Genomic DNA, 24,089 nt, shown 5'->3' with positions numbered 1-24,089 from the left:
GAAACATTGACTGCTGAAATTATGGTGCAATCATCAAAATGTCGTCCGGTTACCGGTAGTTGCTCATATCTTTGTCATCTGACCTTGTGGTCATAAAACTTTCGATTCAGTTTTTGTACTAGTACTCGAAAATCAACCAATCAAAATGCTGGATTTCATGTTTCGAGCATGATTTTTGTGCTCCAAGCACGGAGCAAAGTTTTATGACTCCAACCCTGGTCTCTGATGGACAGATGTCTCAATGATAATCATTTCACATTTTCTTATTAATATATTGCTACTGAAGCTTCTCGAAAAGGATGCAATGTCAGTACTAATTTTGACTTCATATCCAGGTATATGGACAATGTTCTCTCAAATTAAAATTTGGTGATTATATCAATTGCATCTATTCAATTTAAATTCCAACAAAGGATACCAAAGATACAGTTAGGTTTGATTAATATCGTTTGGTTTCTTTTAATTTGACAATAAGAGTCGATTGAGAAATTAATTTTGCGACAAAAGATACGATTTCAATTTTTATATGTTAAAAGTTAAGCATCTCAAGGACCCCATAATGATTTGGTTGACAAATATGAAACAGATGGCTTAAGATATGGTCTAGAAAAAGTTAAATCACAAAAATACTGAACTCAGTCGAAAATTCAAAACGAAAAGTCCCTTTTCAAATGGCAAAATGAAAAGCTCAAACACATGAATGGATTACAACTGTCATATTCCTGACTTTGTAAAGTCATTTTCGTATGTAAAAAATGATCGATTAAACCTAGTTTTATAGCTGCTAAACCTATCACTAGTATGACATTCGCATAAAGTTCCATTCTATTAACAACGATGTGTAAATAAAAACAGATGCCTGTGCCTAATCAAATCGTATTTTCGTTGGTTGTGACATCAATAAATGCGATTTCTCGTCGACTTTATTTCACCTGCATTCGTGGAAAGCAAGATTTTGTTGTTGTCTAATTTCATTTTTCGGTGTAGTGCTTTTACTGGACTGATCTTGTCGTCTTTTTATTCGGGGAGGGGACATGGTGTTGTCTGTATTTCTTCTTCTTTTAATTCTTTATTAACACTTTAATGAGCTTCAACGGAAAATGAAAAAAATAATGCTTTTATTTCATTTATCATCTAAAATATTAATGATTGCATTCTTACAAAATTGGTGAACAAATATATAGAAAGCACATAAAATCGGAATAAAACTTTCTAAAATTTGTCTAAAAATCACCACATCTCTAGTTCTACTCCATAGATTTTTCATAAAACAATATATGCTATTGATACATAAATTTCCGTTAAAATGATACAAAAAAAAGATACGGCCATCGACTTCGTTTTAACGGTATACATCATTCAAAGTTGTGCTCTTTGTGGAAAAAAATAAAGAAAAACGTCGAAATAATCGTAACGTCGCTGCGTTGCAGCAGTAAAACGTTGATCTTTGACGTTTTTCACTACCAACCAGGTAACATATTATAAGTTATATGGTTCGCTACTGACCGCATACGGATCCATAGAGGGTTAGTAAAATCCATAGGGGGTGAGGCCGGACGCTGGACTTTTTCTGCTGCGTTTTGTTGAAAAATAAACAATGTAACACAACAACAGCAATAGATGACGTCACCAGTAATGCGTCATGAACCCCCTATGAAACTTACTAACCCCCTACAGTCTCATAGGGGGTCACCATGTGACGGCGTTTAACCAATCACAACGTGATAATTTATCTGTGGTCCGATAATGATTATTAGACAAAAAAGGTAATCGGTCACTATATGATTATTTTATATCATTAAAACAGAAATTTATGTGTCAACAACATATAGTTTTTTTTAAGAAAAGTGGAGAGGAATTAGAGATTTGGCGGATTGAAGACAAATTTTATATGTTTTTTCACCGGTTTAATGTGCTTTATATACAAATATTTACCTTTTAACTATTAAAAAGAAATAAATCCTCAATGTTTCAGATAAAAAAAAAAAAAAAAGAGATTTTCAGTTGAGGTTCATCGAGCCAAGGTTATATTCAAAATTTTAGCAAAATCTGCGACATAGCCAATTTACTTGTAATGACCTTAAACCAATATATTCTTCGTACATATCCCTTACAATAATTGCTTATATGAAAATGTTGAATCATTTTTTCTTGGCGAACAATTTATAAAAAAAAATCTTAAAAATGAAATGTAAGAATTTGATATTTAATATTTATTGTATAACATAATTTTCCCCTTCATTTCTTAAACAGCAAAATTTTCTTAATTGTGTAATTCGTTATTTTTATAACAGAATAAATTTTCGGCAGTGACACGGTGATGTCGTTAAACACTAAAATCTCACTTTTAGCCATAAATAATGCTGTCTGACATTGCTATATTGATATGTGTGACCCTGAAACCTATTAGAGATATAATATATGAGAGAATGTGTTTTATAAAATGCTAAAATGTCATTTCATTTAAATTTAAATGGATTTATGATCAGCAGACTGTCTACGTCTTTACAAATACAAATTGCTTTTTACAGTTCCATAAGGTAAAAACTTTCGAAGAAAGAAACAGTACTGATGTTGACCTGTGTCCTTCGGTCAGACAAACCTGAACAATTGTAGTCCTTTTGATGTACCTGGTATTTACCGAAAATAGAACAGCGGTATACTACTGTTGCCTTTATTTATCTACCATTTATTATCTCTATATGTTCATGTATTGTTTCTGAAAGGCTCTAAATGTTCCTCTTTTATTTTTAAAAGTTCCTTGTACGATTCTTGTTGATAATCGTGTATAGCTTTGGAAAGAAACTGAAAGTACGATTCTTGTTGATAATCGTCTATAGCTTTGGAAAGTAACTGAAAGCACGATTCTTGTTGATAATCGTGTATAGCTTTGGAAAGAAACTGAAAGCACGATTCTTGTTGATAATCGTTTATAGCTTTGGAAAGTAACTGAAAGCATGATTCTTGTTGATAATCGTCTATAGCGTTGGAAAGTAACTGAAAGCACGATTCTTTTTGATAATCGTTTATAGCTTTGGAAAGTAACTGAAAGCACGATTATTTTTGATAATCGTCTATAGCTTTGGAAAGTAACTGAAAGCACGATTCTTGTTGATAATCGTCTAAAGGTTTGGAAAGTAACCGAAAGCACGATTCTTGTTGATAATCGTCTATAGCTTTGGAAAGTAACTGAAAGCACGATTCTTTTTGATAATCGTTTATAGCTTTGGAAAGTAACTGAAAGCACGATTCTTTTTGATAATCGTTTATAGCTTTGGAAAGTAACTGAAAGCACGATTCTTGTTGATAATCGTCTATAGCTTTGGAAAGAAACTGAAAGCACGATTCTTGTTGATAATCGTCTATTGCTTTCGAATGTACCTGAAAGAACGATTCTTGTTGATAATCGTCTATAGCTTTGGAAAGAAACTGAAAGCACGATTCTTGTTGATAGTCGTCTATAGCTTTGGAAAGTAACCGAAAGCACGATTCTTGTTGATAATCGTCTATAGCTTTGGAAAGTAACTGAAAGCACGATTCTTTTTGATACTCGTTTATAGCTTTGGAAAGTAACTGAAAGCATGATTCTTGTTGATTATCGTCTATAGCGTTAGAAAGAAACTGAAAGCACGATTCTTGTTGATAATCGTCTATTGCTTTCGAATGTAACTGAAAGCATGATTCTTGTTGATAAGATAATCGTCTATAGCTTTGGAAAGTAACTGAAAGCACGATTCTTGTTGATAATCGTCTAAAGCTTTGGAAAGTAACCGAAAGCACGATTCTTGTTGATAATCGTCTATAGCTTTGGAAAGTAACCGAAAGCACGATTCTTTTTGATAATCGTTTATAGCTTTGGAAAGTAACTGAAAGCACGATTATTTTTGATAATCGTCTATAGCTTTGGAAAGTAACTGAAAGCACGGTTCTTGTTGATAATCGTCTATAGCTTTGGAAAGAAACTGAAAGCACGATTCTTGTTGATAATCGTCTATTGCTTTCGAATGTAACTGAAAGCACGATTCTTGTTGATAATCGTCTATAGCTTTGGAAAGTAACTGAATGCAGAAACGTTCCGCGATTCATAAGGATGTGCTTCTGTCAATGATTCTACAACCCAATCAAGTAACAAAAAGAAGCGAACTTCGAAAGTCAGTTTGTGGTTGTATCAGCTGAAAAACTGTAAAATATTTTTTTATTATTTAAGTAAATGGCTAAACAACTTAAAATAACGTGATAAATAGTTGCAAGTATGCTCCAAAATAAAAAAAATTCATAGACGAACAGGTGCCAATGCAACTGAAGATAAAGATTTAGATTAAACTCACGGGGTTCAAATAGTGACAAATATCGTAAAATTATGTCTGTATGATTTGCATATATAATTTTGTCAATATAGCATAACTATTGACAACTGACATTCAAATGGGAGATTTGGTAGCCTTACATCAGGTTAACGACACATTTTTTTGCGGGAAATCAGGAGTATGAAAGCTTTTTTCCATACCTGCGATAGTTGGTAATATTAAACTCTTGTATTGATTTGTTTTTTTCATTTTTAATAGGCTTCCCCCTTTTTGAATTTACCTTTCAGTTCGTTGTTGTTGTTATACATATCTCAACATACATATGTTTCGGTAAAATGGGGCTCGTATGACCTTTAGAGCATATTTCTATTTAATAAACTTCATTAAAGATACCGAACGTATAATTTGGTAAACCACGCGTGCGTTACGTCTACATAAGACTCATCATTGTTCGAAGGCCAAAAATATCCCAAAGTAGGGTTACATTGAAAGGTAAAAATTCCAATATGATGTCTGGCTATGGTTATTTGTGGGTAAAGGTATACAAGGCTTATTGTTTCGGAAAGGTTTTACACTTTACGAAAAGTAAATGACAGCACTAATGATATTTCATTTCAACACACGAGTGCTGACCATTGGGCTGGTGATACAGTTTTAAATGTTTTGGTCTGAGCGTCACTGATCAGTCCTATGTAGACGAAACGCGCGTCTGGCGTATTAAATTATAATCCTGGTACCTTTGATAACTATTTACACTACTGGATCGATGCTGGTAGACGTTTCGTCCCCGAGGGTATCACCAGCCCAGTAGTCAGCACTTCGGTGTTGACATGAATATCAATTATATGATCATTTTATAAATCTCCTGTTTCCAAAACTTTGAATTTATCGAAAAACTAAGGATTTTCTTACCCCCAGGAGTAGATTACCTTAGCCGTATTTGGCATAACTTTTTGGAATTTTGGGTCCTCAATGCTCTTCAACTTTGCATTTGTTTGACTTTTTAATTGTTTTGGTCTGAGCGTCACTGATGAGTCTTATGTAGATGAAACGCTCGTCTTGAGTGTCAAATTAAAATCCTGGTACCTTTGATAACTATTTACACCACTGTGTCGATGCCACTGCTGGTGGGCGTTTCGTCCCCGAGGGAATCACCAGCCCAGTAGTCAGCACTTCGGTGTTGACATGAATATCAAATATATGGTCATTTTATAAAACTTTCTGTTTACAAAACTTTGAATTTTTCGAAAAACTAAGGATTTTCTTGCTCCCAGGAGTAGATTACCTTAGCCGTATTTAGCATAACTTTTTGGAATTTTGAGTCCGCAATGCTCTTCAACTTTGTATTTGTTTTGCTTTTTTACTGTTTTGATCTGAGCGTCACTAATGAGTCTTATGTAATAGAAACGCGCGTCTGGCGTATTGAATTATAATTCTGGTACCTTTGATAACTATTGCGAATAAAACGTTTCCCAGTGGTAGAGTTGGCCCATTGAATGTTTAATTTTATCAGAGATACCATGCTGTCTGCTCTATGGTGGGGTTGTTGTCTCTTTGACACATTCTCCATTTCCATTTTCATTTTTATCAGGTTTATAACTTTGATATGTCAGTTTCACGTTACTTTTAAATGAGACTAATCTGTAGCACTCAAATCAAAACACATGTAGTTGGAAGACAATTTTATAACCAGGTTTGAAGAGCAATGAAAAGGGGTAAACCCATTTCCCCAGAATTTAATACACACCTGGGATATTTACAAAGTCTTCCAATCTTCACTGAATTCACAGTATGAAAGATTTTTGAGGTTCTTACAACATTTTTTCGTATTTTTGTGTTATTGTTGTCTAGACTTCTTTATATTCGAATTCAAGAATGTTTCAACAGTTTTCGGTTTTGGCCCTGAAAGTGAAGTACATTCAAGGAAATTGACTCTACCCCTTCGATCATAAAATGACTGCACCGACAACATTTAATGTCACCGCTGGAATAATGACTACTGGGCTGGTGATACCATCGAAGACGAAAAGTCCATAAGCACGGACGCTTTATTAAAGTTTGATTGGAAGGCCAAAGCTTTTATCAAATTGAAAGAAAATAATATAAAATATTCCAGTGAGGAGTAAATACAACTGTCATCAATATTAATCAGATAATACTAGTAACAACTGTCGTCAAAAATGCATTTTTCGTATTTTACTTTCTACTGATGTTTGGTTCTATTTAATAAAGTTCTTCTCTCAAACTTGTGCATTCGTTCAACATATAATAATTGAATTATTTTTTTCTTAATTATGATCATTGAAGTTAACAACCTTAAACCGGTATAAGGCAGGGTGACATAGCAACCCTTAAATCGGTATTAGGGTTGTGAGGTAGCACCTCAAAACGAAAAATTAAAGTAAAAATAAAAATTAATTTGTCGATAGTTCTTGTTTTGTATTGGACAAAATGCAAAGATTAATAAGAATTGATACATGAATGTTAGTGTCTTCTCTGCGATGTCGCAACTGAAGATTTTCACTTCGTACAATTCACAGTCTTTACACTTGCTTAATCTGAATATTTCAGACGATAGCGTTGTGTCCTTCCTCGTTTGAGTCACAGTAATTATTCTTACAGTAATTTTGACGACAGCTGTTGTTGTGCTTTTATTTATAGTCGGATGGAATAGGATGAAAGAATGTTAAATCAAAAAAATACTAAACTCCGAGGAAAATTCAAAACGAAAAGTCCCTAATCAAATGACAAAATCAAGAGCTCAGAAACATCGAATGGACAACTGTCATATTCTTGACTTGGTACAAACATTTTCTGATTAAGAAAATTGGGGATTAAAGAATACGTACTTTTATCGAGTCTGTGTATTTTATCGAGTCTGTGTACACTTCTTTTAACTTAGTCAATTTGGCTTTTTCTCCTTTTCCTGAATAGACTGGCTGATACATACATAGGCCATGGGTCAGGGGTAATTATATAGTTATCAAAGGTACCAGGATTATAATTTAGTACGCCAGACGCGCGTTTCGTCTCCATGAGGATCCAAAATTCCAAAAAGTTGTGCCAAATACAGCTAAGGTAATCTATGCCTGGGATAAGAAAATACTTAGTTATTCGAAAAATTCAAAGTTTTGTAAACAGGAAATTTATAAAGATGACCACATTATTGATATTCATGTAAACACCGAAGTGTTGACTACTGGGCTGGTGATACCCTCGGGGACGAAACGTCCACCAGCAGTGGCATCGACCTAGTGGTGTAAATAGTTATCAAAAGTACCAGGATTAAAATTTAGTACGCCAGACGCGCGTTTCGTCTACATAAGACTCGTCAGTGACTTTCATATCAAAATATGTATAAAGCCAAACAAGTACACAGTTGAAGAGCATTGTGGGTCCCAAAAGTTGTGCCATGAAATTCACTCCTGGAGTTTGTTGGGGGAAACGACCTATGTGTAATACCCCTCCCCGCCCAAAATCAAGTTCTGTACATTTAACTATACGGCTGCATAACAAGGATCGAAAATGAAGGAGCGGTTTACTAAGAATTTGTTTTTATCCCAGGCATAGATGACATAGATTGTCTTAGCCGTATTTGGCACAACTTTTTGGAATATTGGGTCCTTAATGCTCTTCAACTTTGTACTTGTTTTGCTTTATACCTATTTTGATCTGAGCGTCACTAATGAGTCTTATGTAGACGAAACGTGTGTCTGGTGTATTAAATCATAATCCAGGTACCTGATAGGTAATTACAAACGATTATCCCATGATACTAAATTGGGTTAATATATTCAACATGAAAAGAGTACAGTTGTCTTAAATGTTCCAATTTTGAATGTGATTTTCATTCAAATTCATAAAACGAAACACTTTTCCGGCCACACTGTCATAAACATGTATGCTAGCAATTACGTAATAGTTTGCGTGTGAATTTTAAAAAACTAAGAAAGGAAAAAAAATAATGAAATATCATAACTGTCCAATTTTCTGGTAATTTATGTCAATCAATCAGCTGCACAATCGTGTGCAATATATTAATATTTAACTGATGTACGAGTGACGCGGGGGAAAAAACCCGGATATCCATAAAGTTGATTTCGTGTGCACCATGTGTATATGGCATAGGAATATTTCCATTTATCAAACGGAACATAAACCTGTTTGCAATCGCCAACGCAAATTAATTTAAATTTATTGAATTTGACATCGGTGCTTACATGTATATTGATGTTTAACGGTAGTGTTTCAAATAAACTAATTCTGTGGTTTCCTATATTTTTTCAAAACATTAATTTACGGTAGTCCTTTAAATAAACTACTTTTGAGGTTTCATATAATTTTTCACAATATTAATTAATTGTATGAATCATAATATTTACCGCTAGGCATTTATAATACACAAGGACATACTTTTCTTTGTTTATCTTCTTCATTTTTAATATTAATCATTTTAGAAGCGTGCTTATTGAAGTCATTTTTAACAGTTGTTGAAGCTATTGTTCAGCTAGGAGGTTCTATCCGGTACCTTAAATCCATTTCAGTGGATATTTATTGTTTTACAATTTTTTTATGTAAGCAAATTTGTTATGCTCTAATAATCTGAATAAAGAGATTTTAATGTACATGCCAATGAGACATTATGCTCTTAATCGTCCCTAGTCAAAAATGTTGTTCATAAACCAAACTGAGACTGTCAAAAATCTACACCAAATTCTCAAAGTTACAACAAATAGCGCTAAGATAAGACAACAAACAACCACCGACGTAGTTTTAAATTGGGACACGACAGACACATGAGCACTAGGTGGGTTTTTTGGCGGGATTTAGTTAGTTTTTGACTGAACTAGTTAACCTAGTTACACTTCTAAATATATAACCCTGTCACATACTAACGCGCTTGTAACACGTCAAGAACAGGCTGACAAGTATTACATAAAAACAAAGTTTAGGTGATGTAAAAATTATAACATGATGCATGATAATACAAAAATGTAAATCAAATATACGTACTGCATTAGAATAGAATAGAAACAAGAATGCGTGTCTACATGACACCGTGCACTGCTCGTACTGCGGGGAGAAACTGTAATTATGCATATAATTTCAAAAGTTCACATTCTACTGACATGTGTACTTAGATTCAAGTTGATGTAAGTAGGCTCGACAATGTCAATTAAATATGAAAATAACAATATTTACAGCATAATGCTCCTGAACGATTGTAGAAGATAACTTGTACATATCGTAATATTTCACAATTTATGATAAGTGTCCAGAGAAGGACAAAATCGTTAAAGGGGTGGTTATCCAAAGTTTAATTTGGTGTATATGGAGACAATATATCATGGTAAGTATCATGATATTTTGTTCCATGAAATGTTAAGTTATTAAAATTATTATTTTTTCATTTTATTAATAATAGCATATGTGCATGCTTCATGCTTGTGCAATTAAGGTGAGAATTGTTTGATGTAGCATTTCACTGTCAGGGAACACATACTGTGATTCGGAAATATTATATTTCCATACTTCAATCTTGTTTTTAAATATTACACAAAGAGTAGAAGTTAAAAATATGTCTGGCGCAAAAAAACTAAATGTCAGTCCTGGTATTTATGACAAGTTTTATTTACAACCACTGGGTCGATGCCACTGCTGGTAGAGTTTAAATTCCCCGAGGGTATCACCACCCAAGGAGTCAGCACTTCTGTGTTGACATGAATTATCATTGATATGAGGGTTTGGGTGGGGTTAAATGATTAAAGAATAATGCCCTTAAAAAATGAAGATTAGAGAATAAAGGGCAAACAAAATGAAGATTAGAGAAAAAAGGGGTTAATTTTTTGAAGATTACAGAAAAAAAGGGTTATTTTTTTTAAAGATTAGAGAAAAAAGGGGTGAAAATTAGATGTTTACAGAATAACAGACCCCCCCCCCCCCCCCCCCCCATCAGGACCCTCATTGATATGGTCAAACTATAAATAAACAGTTCACAAAACTTTGAATATTTGAAATATTAAGGCTTTTCTAACCCAGGGATCGATAAGATAAGCTGTGTTTGGCAAAAAATTTAGGAATTTTTGGTCCTCAATGCTTTTCAACTTCTTACTTTATTTGGCCTTTTTAACTTTGTTTTAGTCAAGGGTCACTGATGAGTTTTTGTAGACGAAACACACGTCAACATATAAATTTCAATCCAGGTAACTATGATGAGTTTTTCTTTATATATTGACAACCCAGAAACAAGATCGCAAGAATTTAACGTTGACCAATGAACCATCTAAAAGACGATACATACCACTATTCAAAATAGAATTAGGTCCATTAAGATATTCTTTTCATTCATAAAAATGCTAAAAATTGTATAAAATCTATGTAACAACAAGTTGATTGGACTCCAACTTCATAAAGAAATACCTTGACCAAAAACTTTAACCTGAAACTCACACTATCATTTTCTATGTTCAGTTGACCAAGAAACTCGGGTCAAAAGTCTAATTTGGCATTAAAATTAGAAAGATCATATCATAAGGAACATGTGTACTAAGTTTCAAGTTGAATGAACTTCAACTTCATCAGCAAGAGTACACACGCTGAAAAGTCTCGCCTTCTTTTATTATCATTGATATTATGTTGATAGTCCTAAACGTAAAGCTTTATTACAACTGTCAAATAAACTTACAAAGAAAACTAAACATTTGCCAATGAACGATGAAAATAAGGTCAAGGTCAGATGAACCATGCCAAGCAGACATGTACAGCTAGCAATTCTTCAAATTCCATACAACAAATAAAGTTGACCTGTTGCTTCTATAATACTAAAATAACGAGGTCCAATTTGTCAGCCGTCATGGGGTAAAAACGACAAATCAAAATATTTAACTTTACATAAAACATTGAATCAAAGAATTCAACTTTATTTATAACTAATACAAGACAATGCTGTTGATTAAAAAATACTCCATTGCAGGCCCTTTTGTTTTCCAAATAACTAATATTAACAATAATTGATAAGTTCCCGAGGTCGACGGGTGCAAACAGAAAGATTTTGAAGAGGAAACTGTACATCTTATAAACGGCATGACTTTATCAGATGACAATAATAGTGTGTTATGAGACTGCCCTCCGTAATCTCAAGTACGGAGCCTGTAATCCCCTCTAATCTTCTTAAGCCAGCTTATAATCCCCTCTAATCTTCTTAAGCCAGCTTATGGTACGATTTAAAGCAGCTTATGATGCAACTTTAAGCAGCTTATTATGCAATCAATCGGATAAAGATAATCCTTATCTTTTAATCTAGATTAGTGCTCCTCAATGTTTTTGTTCCTTTAAGCACATCATTGTGCAATCAATCGGATTAAGATAATCCTTATCTTTTAATCTAGATTAGTGCTCCTCAATGTTTTGTTCCTTTTTTATCCCGATAAGAGTTAACAATTGCTAATTATAATCTATTTGTTTTCGGATTAGAGAACCGAGTATTAACCCTTTTAATCCTGATTAGGATAAACAAATGCTAATTATAATATATTTGTTTTCGGATTAGAGAAACGACTCTTAATTTATATCCTAGATTAGAGGAATCCCTTTTGATAATTAACCAGTTGTTTCCAGACAATCAAAATCCAATTGTTTTCGAACTTAATTAGCGGATCCTTTGTTTGAATAAAGGGAATTAATTGTAACGGAAGGAGAGACAGGCTATTTTTATTTTTACAGGAAATACTCTACACAACAGAATCCAAGAGAGAAGAAATATTAACAAACCGCTAACTTTATTTTCTTACAAACTAGTTGAGATAAGGATAGTTAAAAATGAAAAAAGTTTTTCTTTCTTTCTCTTTGTAAATTATTTTCTCTCTTTTCTCAATTAGTTTGTTTAAAAATAAAACACCTCGTTGTCTCATTTATATATAGTTTCTTTAAACACAAAATAATAACACATTTCATTTATTAATCATTTATTTAAAATATTCAAGATTGTATTTGTTTTTTAGTTAAAACATTTAAATTGTAACCATTTTTTTTTCTCTTCTTTTTAATTGTGAATATACTGTTTATGTCTCGTTGCGCATACATTTTCTTTTTGGTTTCCAAATTAGTTTCTGTCTTTTTTGTCTTTTTATTTTGTTGGATGTATTCATTGTCACTATCTTCACTGTATTCATCTGTTTCTTCTTTCTCCTTATTTTCTTCTTCTGTTTTCTTTTCTTTATAAGAGGTAGACTCGAATCGTACTTTGTTTGTTTTTTTCTACATTCCTAAACAAACGAAGTGGAATGTTAGTAGACTTCAGAAATTGGTAGAATTGATGTATACCAGCTGTTAGTTTTCTACGACCAATTGGAACTGTTGAATCACGTATCAAGTCAACGATATGAGTGTTTGAAATAACTTTTCCGTCAATGCAAACTTCACCTTGTTCGTCCCACTTAATAGATGGTTGTTTTTGTAAGTAAAGCAAAAGTCGCAAGGCTTTGTCTTTATATCTAGATGGAAAAGTGATATTGATTAACGATCGTAAATCATCATGTAACGGTTTCTGGTCATATGACAGATTGTGTTGGTCATTGTCTCGAGGTGGAGTGTCATGTAACACCACTTCCGCTTTCGATTGATCTTCGTTTTGTTTTTGAAAGACAGCCTCGAATTTATGTTTAGGAATAAGAATCATTTCCTTCGTCATTTTAAGTGAGCAAGCACAATCTTTACTACTATAGGAATGAGATTTGATCGATACTTTAAAAGAAGTCTCTTTCGATGTAAGCGTTGGGTGTCCTCGGCAGTGATTTTGCGAATCACCGTTTTGTACTCAAACAGTTTCTTTTTATTTAGCGGAGATAGTGTAACGACTCCATGTAAAATGTTGTATATACATTCTAGTAGGATCTTAAATTGTTCGTTATTCATCGTTTTTATCAATGCGAGTCTTTGCTGATCCTCAGCAGAAGCCAATAAGGATAGAAAATTAACGTGTCTAATCACTTGCTTACTCATAGCTTTTTAAGTATTATTTCGGAAGAAAAACCACACAGTTCTCTCCAATGAATATATTTGTTCTAAGTAAATAAAGTTTGTCTGTGTGAGCACTCTAATCAAGGTGTTTGGAAAGGTAAAAGTGAATGACCCCCCTTTGACATGGTTTGAGTTCTTCTTTTTTCACATATCGTTGAAATCAAAGTTTTAGTTCGAGTTTTATATGTTTGATACAAACGTATATTTTTTTATTTGGTTTGTTTTTGGTTGTGTTTAAGTTTTGATGAAAAACATTTAATTAAATGAATGTTTACCACTCTTGCACAAAATTTCCAAATTGGTTTTCAAACTTAATAAATTACCTGAAAGCAGGTAAATGACCAGCAGCAATGTAAAAAAAAACTTAAATCAATGCATCAGTTCTATAGCGAAGACATTTTAAAAGACGAACAGGAAGAAAAAAAACAAGTAAAAGAATTATATTTGAATATTTATTAGACAAATAGAAATATTAAACACAGAAAAAGAAATGTCATATAATGTGGTTGTGTCATAACATAATCTAAATAGGACAAAATACAACAAACAGTATTAGGTATGAACTTAGTGTTCTACTTTGATCTGACGATTTTCCGTTATTTCAAAATAGCCAGAGTTTTCGGCTACAATGAGTAAAGAGACAGTTTCTGGTAAGGGTGATGCAAAATGACATTCAAGTCTTACTTTTCCTTGCTTTACCAGTGACAGATAGTTGGCATCTGAAAAGTGAGGTTGTAAATCAAAACAGAATAAAGCATATCCATTGTTGAAGTCCGATCTAGTTATTTCATTCCCCGCATCTCCGCCCCACTTTCCACAGTTTTCAAACATTTTAACGTATGCTGCAACATTTGTTGCACCCCTGTCTTCGTTGAATTGTAGTTTCAGAGGAATTCCATCTACAGGAACTCCATCACAGTACAAAGTTATTTGTTGCAAGTCAAAATGTTGAAAATTCCACGGATTAAGTTGATAATCACCGTTCACGGCGTTTGTCGAAGTTAGACCCATGATGATTCGTTTTGGTTTCACGTCTTGGAAAATGTTCTCCAACACTGCATACGTACTACCCATCATAAGAGTAATATGTTTCATTACTGTTTTTGTATAGGGATATTTAGCATTCGTTGATTTCAATGCTTCCGAATGAGCAAAAATGAAAGCTGGATTGACCTTAATTTTACACACTTTAACGACAATATCTTCAATGACAACATCATAGTCCGCATCGTCTTCGCTTGACATTAGACAGAAACTCGGTCTACTTCTGAAAAGTTTCAATTTTACGTCAACCATATTTAATAAGTAACGATCCATTTCAAAAAGATCGTGAAACAACATTCCTTCCATATCAAGGCTCTTAGAATTACCTATCAGTTTTTTCCTTTCGTAAAGACCCGTGTTAGTATCAAATGAGTCCATGTGTCCACTTCTGTCCTTATAAAACAACGCACTCGTTAGTTGTGATGCTTTTGCATCTTGTCCATAATCGAGTAGCGTTTTCATCATGCATTTGTACGAGTAGTTGGTATTACTTGATGATACCAGTGAACCTTGTAGGTAACAGTCGACTTGAGAAAAAAGTGCATAGAAAAATTCATTTACTGGTGCCACCTTTGAATCTATAGCAATATTGTCTCCATTGCTATGTTTTACACGCAACTTAACATACAGTTTCGACCGTCTGAGATCGATGTATTCTAGTCCGTTCTGGGCACACAAATTAAATTCTATTGGGTTGTAGGCTGTTACTTGTGATGTAGGCCGACATTCTTCATACGAAATTGACTCAACTCCTAACTGGTATGGAGGTATCTCGAAAACTTCTAATTGTGAAGGAATAGCTTCTGTGAAGTTGTTCTGTGATGTTAGTAAAGCCATTTTTAATTCATGTACTCTGAAAAAAAACGTCTCGTTTTGGTTCTCTTTTCTTTTTGCATACGCCAACTCCACTGCTGGTTGCCTTATGACTGGTCTTTCGTTTACGTTTTTTTCCTTTTATATGCAAACCCTCATCTTCTAAAGACTCCGACCATTTGCGCACTTGGACTAACTAGATGAATATTGTACTTTTCATTAGATTTCGACGAGGTTGACGGCGATTTTTGATTCTCAATAGGTATCATAAAAGACCCATTACGTCCGGTATTTGTGCGTTATATACGTTTTATTATTCCCCTGCACAACATTTTGATAATATTTCGACCACTTCTCCATGCTTGGAATGTACATTTTGTCTGCATTCATCGTTGATACTTCCCCTTTCTTTTTCTAATATGTAGTGTACAGGACAAACGTTGATTTAAAAATGACGCTTGTTCTCCACTTTCGTCGAAAATATGTATTTCTAAGTCGCGGATTTCAGTTTTTTTCACAGGTACGAAAATAGGGTTAGAAAAAACGTAATTCCAAGTATTATTTGGTGTAGGAAATACACGTCGTAAAAGTGAAAACTCATTGTGAAACAGACTTACACCCATACATACGTCACAAAAAATGTATAGTTCGTGTTTAGTTTTTTTAACAGTTGAAATTTTCTCCTTGGAATAAAAATCCAAAACAGCTATTTCCCACTTTCCTTCTAAATACAATGTGTCACTTAGGTGAACCTTAAAATTTGAAGGTATATTTTCAGGATAATACTTATTTGATTGATCGTTGAATAAGAAAATAATGTGATCCTCGTCAATATCGTCGTTTGTCATGATAATGTTTGAATGTCTTCCTCGGGAATGTATTGGTTATACTTATCAGGCCAACCTTGAAACTTACATAAAAACTCGGTCTTTCCTCGCCTTTTACGCTTTTTCAGAACTTTCTCTACAACCCAGAGGGATTCATCTGATTTATCAACAGCCTGAAGTTCAGTAGAATAATATTCACCAGAAATTTCCTCATCGTTATAAAAAGAGCTCAATTTATAAATCTTGATGCTCTGTTTTTTCAATCTCCGTACAACTTTGAAGATTCTAACAAGAGAACCGATTTTAAATTTGTAACTCTTCCGCCGTTGCAATTTTCTTTTTCTCTTCAAATCTGCTTCGGTTTTAAGTTTTTGTGGGTTTTTGGTATTTGGTCGACTCGTCTTATCAGGAGATTTCTTTTTATTCAAGTATTGTTGAACCCATACATCCGCTTCGTTTTCCGGTGTAACGTCGTTGGGTGCAATATAGTTTAGGGACCTGTGTGGTGTTGCATTGTAGCTCTTTACAAATTTTTGTAAATTGTCAATGTACCGATACGTTCTCTTTTTAGTAAAGTAACGATAAAATTTATTTTTTATGGTTTGTATCACACGCTTAGCATAGTTTGCTTTTATCTCGTTCTTAGTTACAAAATGTCGCACTCCTCTTTCCTTGAAAAGTTTTTGAACAACCTTTGACTTGAAACATCCATCAACGTCCGAGCGGATCTTGTCTACCTTTGCTGTTTGCAGAATTTTTTCAAAAGCTTTGGCTATGTCAACACCTTTTTTACTCTTTGATGGTTGCATCCAAAGACGTCGACTAAAGCAATCGATGGCAACTAGTATAAAATTATATCCAGAGTTCCATTGTGATAAATTACTTACTTGCATTAGGTCGACGTCCATTAAGTTACCAATTCCTGTTGTATACACACGTAATCTTCTAAAAGAACGCCTGGGAGTTTTTTGTAAGGAATAATTGTCTTGTGCATTTAACCATCTCTTTATCTTGTGGTAACCAATTTTTTTCCCATCCGCATTAACAATGTGATAAAGTTTGCTAGCTGAGGAAAAAGAACTCGGATTTCCTATATTGTAATAAATTGGTGTCAAAAGATTGTTCACTTCTTCATCCATCGTGTTATACTGAACTTATATCCAAACAAACTCTTGAGAAATATACATAAAAATGAGAATTTTAAAACCAGTGAAAATGTACAATAAAATTCTATTTACCGTCCTCATTTTACCATAATAAATAAGTGTGTACCTTTGATCACTATGCATGTATGTTTACGTCTCAATGTCTTTATTCCACTAGAGTATCACCAATAAACACTTGTTATTATTATTTAACAAAAAACAAACTACTAGTTAGAGTTGGAGAGTTTTTTAATGCTTGTATTAATTTTCTTCTTCTAAACTATAACAAGTTGAGAATATGTACATTTTTATTTTCAAAACAAATATAAAACAAGATAAAAAAAATATATATTAAATGCAGACACACACTAAATAAATAAAAAATAGTAAACAAAATAGAAACAGGAAAAGAAAGTAAAAAAACATTTTCTGACTTTGTCTAGCGAGAAAAGTATGAAAAGATATTTAAGATCATCAATCAAATTGTCCAGTTGGAACATGGAGATTGGGTAACATAGCACAAATGTTTTATTCTTCTATGAAGACCACGAATAATTTATATCTAATATTTTTTTTACAGTCGTGATTTTAACGCACTTATATTTACACACCGCTTAGAAATGAAGAAAAGATTTACACAACTGCGTAAGGTCCATTTAAATTAAAGACCACTCAATTTATAAAAGAGTGTATAATTTGTTGGTATGCTTGTTGTTGTTTGATTTAATTAAAATGATTGGGTGTTTTTTTAATAATAAGGTTTTTTTTTTAGTTCATACTAGTTAATCATTTACCAATGAATATGTATGTTCAATATGTAATATTTGTCACTGTAATTTTAACAAACGTTAATGATACCGATGAATATGTATGTGCCATATGTTATATTTGTCACTGTACGTTTTATACACGTGAGGTGCGAAACTGTATTCTAGTAAATCATGTGCCAATGAATATGTATGTAATATTCGTCACTGTACGCTTAACAAACGTTGTCTTTTCGTCTTTTTTATCCTCGATGTTGTCAGATATTTTTTTTTTCAATTTATGAATTTGATTGTCATTCTTGTATCTTTAGCCCCTCTTTTAAGACTTTTTTCATAATTTCCATTTAATACAAATAATGAATGAGATAGAGATGATTTATAACGCTTTCGTGTCCGAGGAGCGAAAAGGGAGAATGTATATATATCTTTGTAAGTTAAAAAAACAAACATTGATTAAACTATATCATTTGTGTGAGGAAAAGAAGCAAATTGAACAGTGGAAGAAGGATCTTCTTTCCAATGTGTTCTTTACCTATAATTAATTGAAAGAGAAAAAAAATTGACTTTTTTTAAAACGTATTTAAAGGTATGAGTGATAAGCGACGTGGTTCCTTTATTATACTTACCAACATGGAAGAGACAAGAAGTAATACGGAGAGCACACAAACGACTTGGCGCTTCATGGGAGAAAATATTCCCAAAGCAGAAATCGTGTATTTCTGTCAAATAATTATTGTAATAACAATTGTTATAGCATCACTTGTTAATATAACCATGGAAGTATTATATATCAATATAATACTTCCATGATATAACAATGCAAAATGGAAACACTGAATTATGGATTAGTTTATTGAGTGGGTGTACTGGATATATTTTACCAAATCCATCCATCCGAAAAGTTTAATTAAAAAAACATGGCTATGCATGCACGAATATGGTATGACCCTACGCATGAATATACCTGTATTTAAATCACTGTATATAAAAACACCACAGTCATCATGACTCAGTGTCAAATTTATTTGGTGAGAGAAGCAACCAAATGTGATTACGAACACCTCGACACAAATTTATTGAAGAGAGAAGATGTGTTTACCATTGACGACGAGACTAAAGTAATTATTAAGAAAACAGGAAGACGACTACAGCAAAAGACATTCATTCATATCGTTGTAAAGGGTAAAAAAATCAAAATCAACAGAGACGTGTGGCTAAAATTGTGTAATCTGAAAGAGAGTATAGTGTTTCTACATTCTTTTATTGAAGATCACTAAACTTCATTTGTTTTGAGAACAATCGCCATGTCGGGCATGGAGAAGAAGCTTCTAACTACAGTCTTGATCTATTCTTTTGCCGAGGTGTTACAGGAATTGATTACAAAGAAAACGAAAGAAACGTGTTCTGGTTGCCAAGTTGAACACCCCAGTCAACATAACCACGAATGTTTGATGAAAAGCGAGCAGGAGCACTTGGAAAGACATTTTGAAACAGCATGTCGTTCGTTTTTACTTTTAGATGTGTTGATTAAATTCAGAGAAGACGTAAAAAAACTGAACATGTCTTCAGAATTTGTGTGCAATTACTTCCTACTTAACGTGATCGTATTGGACAGACTACGTAGTCAAACAATAAAAGACAATGTTTACCGTTTAATGGAAAAAAGAATCAAATCACGTGAAAACTTAATATGACATTTTTATTTTTTTTTTAAATTTCTTCATATATTGTACATTGTATGTAATTTAATTTATTATTTATATTCTTGTATTCATGTTTGAAATTTTGTGCGTTCAATAAATATTTCTTAACTTGTTTTCTTTTTGATATTTGTTGGTAGAACTGAAGCTTTTCTTTCACGATTTGGTTTTCAGTGTTGGTTTTCAATATTCTGTGGTCAAATGATTTTTAACAGTTTTTGCATTGTTGGTTGAGAACGGAAGCTTAACACGTCAAAAAGGAACACCGATGCCAAACACGTAAAAAAAACATACCAAAATACAAAAAAGGAGCTAAATACATGTAAAAAGAAAAATCAACAAAAAATACTTATGTATCAAACATATAAAACTCGAACTTAAACTTTATTTCAGTCATTTGTGGGAAAAAAAACTGAAAAAACTCAGACCATGTCGAGTGGAGATCGTACGCTTTTACCTTTCCAAGCACCATGTTCTATTTTAATTGTGGGACCGACACAAAGTGGAAAGACTATGTTGACTTTTCGCATAATTAAACAAGCTGGAGGTATGTTTTCAACCCCTCCTGTAAAAATTGTATATTGCTATTCTGTTTATCAAGAATTATTCACAAGTATGGAAAAAGAAATAAACAATATTACTTTTTATGAAGGTTTACCAAGCAGTGATCAAGTGGATGCATGGTCAGAAAAAAGGGAACATATTATGCTTCTGGTTTTAGACGATTTGCTCGCAACAGCAGTGAATGATGTGGAAGTTTTAAATTTATTTACGGTAAAATCTCATCATCAAAACATAAGTCTTTTAATGCTTACTCAGAATTTATATCATTCTCCGGGTAAATTCATGCGCACCATTTCCCTGAATGCATCTTACATTATTTGTCTGAAAAATCATCGTGATCAACACCAGTTAACAGTACTTGCTAAACAAATTTTACCAGGTCAGGTGAAATATTTCATGTCGGCCTACGAACTCGCCACCAAAAAAAAATACGGATACTTGACGATTGATTTGAGCGCTCACACAGACAAACTTTATTTACTTAGAACAAATATATTCATTGGAGAGAACTGTATGGTTTTTCTTCCGAAATAATACTTAAAAAACTATGAGTAAGCAAGTGATTAGACACGTTAATTTTCTATCCTTATTGGCTTCCGCTGAGGATCAACAAAGACTCGCAATGATAAAAACGATGAATAACGAACAATTTAAGATCCTACTAGAATGTATATACAACACGGTTATACAATACGGAGTACAAAACGGTTATTCGTAAAATCACTGCCGAGGACACCCAACGTTTACATCGAAAGAGACTTCTTTTAAAGTATCGATCAAATCTCATTCCTATAGTAGTAAAGATTGTGCTTGCTCACTTAAAATGACGAAGGAAATGATTCTTATTCCTAAACATAAATTCGAGGCTGTCTTACAAAAGCAAAACGAAGATCAACCGAAAGCGGAAGTGGTGTTAAATGACACTCCACCTCGAGACAATAACCAACACAATCTTTCTTATGACCAGAAACCGTTACATGATGATTTACAATCGTTAATCAATATCACTATTCCATCTAGATATAAAGACAAAGCCCGGCGACTTTTGCTTTACTTACAAAAACAACCATCTATTAAGTGGGACGAACAAGGTGAAGTTTGCATTGACGGAAAAGATATTTCAAACACTCATATCGTTGACTTGATACGTGATTCAACAGTTCCAATTGGTCGTAGAAAACTAACAGCTGGTATACATCAATTCTACCAATTTCTGAAGTCTACTAACATTCCACTTCGTTTGTTTAGGAATGTCGAAAAAACAAACAAAGTACGATTCGAGTCTACCTCTTATAAAGAAAAGAAAACAAAAGAAGAAAATAAGGAGAAAGAAGAAACAGATGAATACAGTGAAGATAGTGACAATGAATACATCCAACGGAATAAAAAGACAAAAAAGACAGAAACTAATTTGGAAACCCAAAAGAAAATGTATGTGCAACGAGACATAAACAGTATATTTACAATAAAAAAGAAGAGAAAAAAATGGTTACAATTTAAATGTTTTAACTAAAAAAAAACAAATACAATCTAGAATATTTTAAATAAATGATTAATACATGAAATGTGTTATTATTTTGTGTTAAAAGAAACTATATATAGATGAGACAACGAGGTGTTTATTTTTAAACAAACTAATTGAGAAAAGAAAGAAAATAATATCAAGAATTTACAAAGAGAAAGAAAGAAAAACTTTTTTCATTTTTTTAAATATCCTTATCTCAACTAGTTTGTTAGAAAATACAGTTAGCGGTTTGTTAATATTTCTTCTCTCTTGCAATCTGTTGTGTAGAGTATTTCCTGTAAAAATAAAAAAATAGCCTGTCTCTCCTTCCGTTACAATTAATTCCCTTTATTCAAACAAAGGATCCGCTAATTAAGTTCGAAAACAATTGGATTTTGATTGTCTGGAAACAACTGGTTAATTATCAAAAGGGATTCCTCTAATCTAGGATATAAATTAAGAGTCGTTTCTCTAATCCGAAAACACATATATTATAATTAGCATTTGTTTATCCTAATCAGGATTAAAAGGGTTAATACTCGGTTCTCTAATCCGAAAACAAATAGATTATAATTAGCAATGGTTAACTCTTATCGGGATAAAAAAAGGAACAAAACAATGAGGAGCACTAATCTAGATTAAAAGATAAGGATTATCTTAATCCGATTGATTGCACAATGATGTGCTTAAAGGAACAAAAACATTGAGGAGCACTAATCTAGATTAAAAGATAAGGATTATCTTTATCCGATTGATTGCATAATAAGCTGCTTAAAGTTGCATCATAAGCTGCTTTAAATCGTACCATAAGCTGGCTTAAGAAGATTAGAGGGGATTACAGGCTTCGTACTTGAGATTACGGAGGGCAGTCTCACAAATATATTATAATTAGCATTTGTTTATCCTAATCAGGATTAAAAGGGTTAATACTCGGTTCTCTAATCCGAAAACAAATAGATTATAATTAGCAATTGTTAACTCTTATCGGGATAAAAAAAAAGGAACAAAACATTGAGGAGCACTAATCTAGATTAAAAGATAAGGATTATCTTAATCCGATTGATTGCACAATGATGTGTTTAAAGGAACAAAAACATTGAGGAGCACTAATCTAGATTAAAAGATAAGGATTATCTTTATCCGATTGATTGCATAATAAGCTGCTTAAAGTTGCATCATAAGCTGCTTTAAATCGTACCATAAGCTGGCTTAAGAAGATTAGAGGGGATTATAAGCTGGCTTAAGAAGATTAGAGGGGATTACAGGCTCCGTACTTGAGATTACGGAGGGCAGTCTCATAACACACTACTGACAATACCAATACTAAAATAAGGCTTACGCATATTTATATACTGTAATTCAGTCACAGACCCGCGATATCACGGGTGTGTTCTAGTATAGTTTAAGAAAAGGAGAAAAAAACCACAAAAATTTAACACTGAGCATTGAACTGTAAAATTGAGGTCAAGGTCAAATAAAAACTGCGCAACTGACAAATAAATCAGAAAATATTTCTATATAACAAATATAAATGATCTATAGCATATTGTATCAGAAAAAAACACCAAAACTCAAGAACTTAATTTTAACCACTGAACCATGAAAATGAGGTCAAGGTCAGATGACACCTGCCAGCTAGACATCTTCACCTTGCAATCATTTCATACACCAAATATAGTAGACCTTTTGCATACAGTATAAGAAAACAGACCAAAACACAAAAACTTAACTATAACCACTGAACCATGAAAATAGGGTCAAGGTCAGATGACACCTGCCAGTTGGACATGTACACCTTACAATCTTTCCATACACCAAATATACTACTCCTATTGCTTATGGTATCTGAGATACTGACTTGACCACCAAAACTTAACCTTGTTCACTGATCCATGAAATGAGGTTGAGGGCAAGTGAACTGTCTGACGGGCATGAGGACCTTGCAAGGTACGCACATACCAAATATAGTTATCCTATTTCTTATAAGAGAAAATTTAACATTACAAAATATCTTTACTTTTTTTCAAGTAGTCACTGAACTATGAAAATGAGGTCAAGGATATTGGACATGTGACTGATGGAAACTTCGTAACATGATGCATCTATATATAAAGTTTAAATCATCCAGGTCTTTCACATTCTAAAATATAAAGCTTCAAAGAAGTTAGCTAAAGCCGCCATCGGATCACTATTCCTATGTCGAGGAAGCGAGACGAACGAACAAACAGAGACAGACGAACGGACCCACAAACCAGAAAACTTAATGTTCCTCTACTATTGTAGGTTGGGCATAAAATCAGTGGTGTTGAATCATCTTTCGGTATTTACAACAAACTTACCAAAGTCTGGAGTGTTGTTGGAACATCCAAGTACATGAAATTGGTTGTAATTTTGTTGATT

At 33.1% G+C, this 24,089-nt stretch overlaps 2 protein-coding genes across 2 annotated transcripts; both read right to left on the bottom strand.

Moving 5' to 3' along the window:
- Positions 1–13,889: 13,889 nt before the first annotated feature.
- LOC139515168 (uncharacterized protein F54H12.2-like) lies at positions 13,890–15,206 on the bottom strand. The gene has a single exon (XM_071304730.1). It carries the CDS (start codon positions 15,204–15,206, stop codon positions 13,890–13,892), a length of 1,317 nt encoding a protein of 438 aa, XP_071160831.1.
- An 820-nt stretch (positions 15,207–16,026) lies between these two features.
- LOC139515167 (uncharacterized) lies at positions 16,027–17,148 on the bottom strand. The gene has a single exon (XM_071304729.1). The coding sequence runs from the start codon at positions 17,146–17,148 to the stop codon at positions 16,027–16,029; it is 1,122 nt and encodes a 373-aa protein (XP_071160830.1).
- Positions 17,149–24,089: the final 6,941 nt, after the last annotated feature.

Source organism: Mytilus edulis, chromosome 3 (assembly GCF_963676685.1).
Source record: "Mytilus edulis chromosome 3, xbMytEdul2.2, whole genome shotgun sequence".
Taxonomy (NCBI): Eukaryota; Metazoa; Mollusca; class Bivalvia; order Mytilida; family Mytilidae; genus Mytilus; species Mytilus edulis.
Note: the sequence above shows the minus strand (reverse complement) of the source record. Positions and strands in the feature narration are given on the sequence as shown.

Excerpts from the sequence above, each read along its gene's own strand:
- LOC139515168 (XM_071304730.1), bottom strand. The coding sequence starts at position 15,206 with ATGGCTTTACTAACATCACAGAACAACTTCACAGAAGCTATTCCTTCA.
- LOC139515167 (XM_071304729.1), bottom strand. The coding sequence starts at position 17,148 with ATGGATGAAGAAGTGAACAATCTTTTGACACCAATTTATTACAATATA.